Raw genomic sequence first — 6387 nt, forward strand, 5'->3', positions numbered from 1 at the left:
ACGTTCTGATAAGCACTTTGTAAACAGCTGACAGGCATAGAGTTGTAAGAACCCACAGATTGACATTGGTAGGGTGGGTCCTCACATAACTCTACTTGTTAAAATGTTGTAAGTTCAAAGTTTGCTTGCGGATATAATAAATGGTAAGTATTGTGTATCGTTAGTGATACAATGTATGTTACAAAACTACATGTTTGTCACGTCGGTTTAGCACTGTGAGTGGTGTATAACCTCTGGAATCATTTGTGTAAGCTGGAGAAGGTATGTGTATATATTTATTTTCACTATGTTAAGGCTTGCACAGTGTTACATTAACGATTCACATGCTATCCTGTATAGCATGTTTAAGTGTTAGTGTAGTGTTAGTGTCAGGCTAACAGCTCATTGGAGATGTGGCCATTGTTGGTCTTACTCTATACAGCCATTGAGAGCCCTCTGGTACTGTGGACTGTTTTATTGATGCTCTTTTACATTAGTAGCTTGTTTTATAAAAACTTTGATGTCATATATTAGCTGAGCTGGTTATTTGCCTTGAACATTTTTTTTTGTTGATTTGTTTTTGTTTCCATATCAAACCATTCTCCCCACTATAGCTTAATTAGCTAACCCTGCTTTGCTTACATCTTTCTTCCTGCTTTATATGCTATTGAATTTTCCACAATGGCATGAATAACACATCTATCTATCTATCTATCTATCTATCTATCTATCTATCTATCTATCTATCTATCTATCTATCTATCTATCTGTCTATTTGTCTATCTGTCTGTCTGCCTGCCTGCCTGCCTGCCTGCCTGCCTGTCTGTCCTAGCTAGTCCTTACGTTATTGCTCACAAAACATTTTTATGAATTATGAGAAAATTAGGCTAACCTTTCTATTTTTCTACTAAAGCGTTACATGAAATCGATCCAAATAAAAAGCAGCTGTTTCTGTTATCAGTCAGTCTTCAGATGAGGTCACTCCATGGAAACTGCCTTTGTCCTTGTCCTTAGTGGAAACCCTGCGATCAGCGAAAGCCGCTGGCCAATCCTCAATTCTCAGCTGCCTTTGACAGCGCCAACCATCAAATCCTCCTCACCACACTCTCTGAGCTAGGCCTCTCAAGATCTGCTCTCTGCTCATTTGATCTTTTATAGTGCGGTGCAGGGGGAAATGTCTAAATGGCACTGCTTGTCCACAAGGGTACCTTAAGGTTCAGTGTTTGGACCCCTTCTCTCTTCAACACATACAAGCTCACTTATCACATTCGTCCGCTCCCGTGGCTTCACTAACTACTGCTATGCTGACGACACACAACTCTTCCTGTCCATCCCCTGTACAGTCACCCCACGGAAATCAGCATGCCTAATAATAATAATATAATATTTCAGCCTAGATGAGAGACCAACTTCAGCTCAGCTTCTCAAAGATGGAACTCCTTGTCATTCCAAATTACTTCTATTGATGACAGTATCAGATAATATAATAATGAGCTTTTAAAAACATAGAAAAGAAAGGAAAATAATGAATATTATAACTACTAGCAGACACTACATATATAGATTAGTTTGAAGACACATTTATCCTACATAAATACAGAATGAAAAACGACCACAAGACCTGACAATATGTAACCACAACTTCTTCCTACTATTCCTCACTACATTGGAGTCAAAGCTCACTCTCCCAAGCATAATGAAAAAGTAGAATCCACATTTGAGATGTTGGTTGGAAGAGAAGAGTATATGAGAGCAGAAATAGAGGATGGAGACCCAATAATGTACTGCATGAATGTGTATAGATCAGCAATAGAAGTCCGGTAAGGCGCAGACCACCACTGGACTCACATCTTTGGAGTTATGATCTACAAACCCTTGGAGACCACTTTCGTTATGAACCTGGTAACGGCCTGAGAATGGGCGTGTCACATTGATATAGAGGTACTTAAAAGGGCAAGTCAGCCTGCTTGAAGTTGCCAACCTATTGCGTTAATGGGGTAGAATAGATAGAACAGAATAATCAGAAGAAAAGATGCAGGCTCAGTCACATATCCACAGTAGACGGCATAATCAGAAGACAAGATGCAGGGTCAGTCTCATACAGCAGCAGTTTGTCTGCGTACCATGATAATAGGTATCCAACACCATTAAGAATAACACCTTTAAAAAGAATGGATGACTTGAATGAGATGGCCAGTGGTTCAATAGCCAGTGGTTCAATTTTGTGTTGTATTGTAAAGAGGAGACACGACTCACATGTCCTCCTCCTCAGGGTGAAATAGCAGACACCAATAGGGACACCGGAAGTCTGTCCTTGTTATTTCCCTGAACTTTTTTCATTAGGGTGTGTGGTATGCGTTGTGTAGTTTCGACCTCAATGCACTTTGCTTTGACTTGAATCAGCTCCTTTCAGTATGCCTGTATAGGTAATAACCAGAAATAGACACTTCTATTTGTACAGGTACTTTATACAAAAGTTTGTATAAAAATGTTTAATATAAAAAAAGTGGTGTTGTGTTGTAAAGGTTATATAATATTGATCAAATTCCCAGTTGACTTTAGATTACATGACAAGGCATGTAACATATTTGCTTAAGGTATGAATGTATGTGCGCATGGCCTCAATTTGCCACGATTGTTGCAACATAAGACAAGAAGGAATTGTAGGTTTGTATCATGGGATATTTTTTTATTGAACAGATTCAATAATGATTACTTTTTATGACAAAAAGTAGGTGATGCCACGTCTGCCAGGCAAAGCCTGGCTCAGTGGAGGTTGATCCCAGAATGTTACCATCCGAAGTAAGAGAAAACTGAATGAAGGATTGAGATAAAAAGATGGAAGGAGGAAAAGAGGCGAGCAGAGTCAAGAGTCTCTAGAAGAGCGGCTGTTTCCTCTGCAAGCTCAATTGCACATGAATGGTCAATAGAAAAACTAAAGATTGTCCCATTTTACTTCTGGGCGGGGATCATGCTGTCGATGGCCTCTCCCTTCTCCAGTTTCTTCTCCATCTCAACCATGAGCTTGACACCATCAACCACCAGCTGGACCTGAGACACCTCGGAGGAGCCCAGACGGTCAGCGTTGGAGATGTCGAACACTCCACCCACAGAGGCGGTATCCACACCACCTACACGGAATGAAGAAGAGGGCATTGTGTCCAGATAACTATTTAGAGAACTGAATGCAGTGTAGATTCTGTTATTTTGATAACAGAATGTATCAAGATGTAAAATACAGTACATGTCTATACTGTACCTGTGCCACGCTTCTGCAGACGCAGTCTGTTTAGGATCTCATCAAACTTGGCATGTGTGCTCAGCTTGGGCAGCTTGACGTGGACACCACCACGCAGGCCAGTTCCCAGGTTGGAGGGGCAGGTCAGGATGTAGCCCAGATGCTCGTTCCACATGAAGCCGTGGTTGTGCTTCTTGAAGATTTCCTCAATCTGTTAAGAGAGAGGAGTCACATGAAAACCTATCAGCGATCTAAATTGCATTCACCCATGTTTCCATTATGACTTATTTTGATGTCTTCTTCTTGTGTACCTTCTGCAGGCCAACGCAGAAACGCCTGAAGACCTCCCTCATGTTGCCACCCTGCTGCATGGAGATGACACGCAGGTGATCCTCCTCATTCACCCAGACCAGGAAGGTCTTGTTGTCATTGTGCCTGTCAAGAAGTGGATGCAAATGATCAACATGAAGCAAACTGGTGATGCTGAATCTAATGCTAATATAGATCAATCCTAAAGGTTTTGAAAGGGTCCCAGTGATTTGACCAGCTGACTATTATTGCCCAGACTTACATGATGCCTCTGCCATCGGGCCAGTCACGGGCCATACCAGCACAGGTCAGCAGGGGGGAGACGGGCTTGTCAAACAGGAAGTGATCGTTGATCAGCTGCTCCTGATCAGCATCAGTCATGGACTTCAGAGGGTAGTACTTGCCCTTGAACTCACCATCCAGGCTGGTCAGAGCTGGGGACAGAGGTACCATTAGGAGATTGCATGTTCTCTCATGAAAATTGACATGACAGAAACCATTTACAATTGAAGCATTTGGTGCTGGATTTCCTTATCAACTCTTTAAAGTGTGAAGTTCAAGCTTACTGCCCAACCCTTTGCCTACTTGTGGACTATTAATAGCAGAGAACCTTACCCTCAACGGACAGCTTCTCGATAAGTCTACGCTCGCCACGGCTGTTGTGGGGGGGCAGGGTGAATCCCTTGATGCTGCGTCCAGTACGGACACGGCTGGACAGGACATAGGCGGGGTCCAGGTCGTCACCACCCTGATGAAAATCAATGAAAAAGTGTTTTGATTAAATATAAACTTGCAGAATGTTTTACCTCAAAGATATCTGGCCTATTTAGAGTCGTTAGTTAATGAGCCACATGGTTTTCTGTTACATTTGAAAACTGGTGTACTGCACCTTCAGGTTCTCGAAGTTCAGGTCGGTCTTGTGCTTGTCAGTGGGCTTGTATCCACTATGACGGTCAGAGATGATGGGGTCCAACAGATCCTTGAAGACCTCATAGGACTCCTCATCACCAGCCACGCAGCCAACAGTCATAATGAAGGGGTGACCTGGTGGGAAACAATTGATGGTAAGTTGCTTTTGTCTGATGTAGCAAACCTTTGTGCTTCAGACACTGAATCACTAGACACTTACCAGGATTGTCAACTCCAGTCTGGATGACGTCATCCAGGGTGTAGCCACTGGGGGTTTGCTTATCCCTCATCTTGCCATACAGATCCTTGGTCAGAACCTTGGCCATGTGGTTGTTGTGCTTGCTCAGGTCGGGGAACTCCTCCTCAACTTTGTAGTTGAGTTTGAAGTTGTTGTGGGTGTTTCCGAAAGGCATGATTGCGTTTCTGACACTGGAAATACAGAAACACAGATTCAATTAACTTTTTTAACTTGGGATTTGAATAACCCCCACATTTCTTCAAGAAGGGGAAAAGAGTTTAACATGTGTCAGCTGTGGAATCCTGGTAACAACTGTCACTCAATTCTCAATGGATCAAATGTCCAGCTGAAATAGATTCGTGGGAGGGGCCCTTGGTGGCTAATTTTAACACAACACCGCCACCTCCAACTTATGAAGTCCTTTTCCGTAGAATGTGCTCAGCATATACAGCATTTACAAGTAGCATGTTTCTCTCCATGCACACTCATACTACACTGATGGATCTAAAGATTAGATATAAGTCATTTGTTTTGATGACGCTCCGCACCTCCCTTGTTTAAATAAATCCTGCAGTATCAAAAACTCAGTACCTCAATTAATGCCATGACTATGTCTAACTTTTTAACAGAAGCTGGCCTGTCACAGTTGCAGTCCTGCCAGTCCACCCTGCCAGCAAGATCCGCTTCCTTTTAATTGACCATATGCATATTCATGTAACCTTTGTCTTATTTGTGAGTACGCTTCCTTGAGAAGTCTATTTTATGAATAATAAAACATTGACGCACGCAGTGACGCATCCATTACATCATGCGAAATATAATCTATCGTGAATTGACATTTGTTGTTTTATGTAATTAGACATGCCACTAAGATGCCATTGTCACATGACCAATTACTGTCTTACTGGCTTACAACCCCCAAAGCCATCTTTAAGGCTTGAATGCTTGAATCAGTCAACTAGCCTCCATGTGTCAAACTGTGACACACCTGTCTACATGCATCAATCTCCACATGGCAAAAACACTTGTAAGGAAGACAGCTGCAGTGCTTTACAATTTAACAATACAACTACAGCACAGTTACTCTTCTACAACCTCACATGCATGCATTGTTTTTTTTTGTCACAAAATCCGCCAGAATAATCTTGAAAAATTTGCAATAGATCTCTTTTTCTCCCCTAAAATGAACCACTTGACCTGAAATATCTGAAAATTGTATTGACTCCACCATTTGTTTAAATCTAGGACATTGAGTACGAAAAAACCACAGTGCTGCCTCAAAAAATATTTTGCATGAAATTTCAGAAACAATGGGTTTTTTTTGGTCATTCTCAAAGTTTGGATGCTTCTCATAGTCTCCCAATCTCCAAATCTCAGCCCCTCCTTTAACTCCATTAACCTAATCATCTCAGTGATGTGTGATATTCCTTTACCTGCACACCAGACAAGAACAGAGGTAACAGTCCAGGGGATCAGATCCTGTACACCACAGTCAAATTAGGGGTCACCCAACTCTAGAGGTCTTTGCTCACCATTTATATACTGGGTAGACACTCAGTCATTGGCTTGGCCATTTTTAGTGCTTGCTGCGCTCTCATTGGTCAGAGCTTGATTCTGATACTCTGAACCGTTTATGAAAGGCCAACCTCAGTCATCCAAGTGAGGGGCTGCAGCTGTACATCCAACCCCTCCCCTCAGCCCCATTAGCCCCATC

General features: G+C 42.2%; 1 protein-coding gene across 1 annotated transcript; it reads right to left on the reverse strand.

Annotated features, from left to right (window-relative positions):
• Positions 1 to 2646: 2646 nt before the first annotated feature.
• On the reverse strand, positions 2647 to 6183 carry LOC143009236 (creatine kinase M-type-like). Its single transcript, XM_076161288.1, has 8 exons — positions 6107 to 6183; positions 4656 to 4864; positions 4416 to 4570; positions 4142 to 4274; positions 3789 to 3960; positions 3529 to 3652; positions 3239 to 3428; positions 2647 to 3110 (listed from the first exon to the last, which is right to left on the reverse strand). Exons 2-8 carry the CDS (start codon positions 4846 to 4848, stop codon positions 2932 to 2934), a joined length of 1146 nt encoding a protein of 381 aa, XP_076017403.1. The 5' UTR covers positions 4849 to 4864; positions 6107 to 6183; the 3' UTR covers positions 2647 to 2931.
• Between the last annotated feature and the right edge of the window lie 204 nt (positions 6184 to 6387).

Source organism: Genypterus blacodes, unplaced genomic scaffold, assembly GCF_046128005.1.
Source record: "Genypterus blacodes isolate CSIRO-AG114 ecotype Tasmania unplaced genomic scaffold, CSIRO-AGI_Gbla_v1 ptg000111l_1, whole genome shotgun sequence".
NCBI lineage: Eukaryota > Metazoa > Chordata > Actinopteri > Ophidiiformes > Ophidiidae > Genypterus > Genypterus blacodes.

Excerpts from the sequence above, each read along its gene's own strand:
- LOC143009236 (XM_076161288.1), bottom strand. The coding sequence starts at position 4,848 with ATGCCTTTCGGAAACACCCACAACAACTTCAAACTCAACTACAAAGTT. Across the intron at positions 4,571-4,655 it reads GACTGGAGTTGACAATCCTG|GTCACCCCTTCATTATGACT; the intron begins GTAAGTGTCTAG and ends GTTTCCCACCAG. Across the intron at positions 3,429-3,528 it reads TCTGCGTTGGCCTGCAGAAG|ATTGAGGAAATCTTCAAGAA; the intron begins GTACACAAGAAG and ends CTCTCTTAACAG.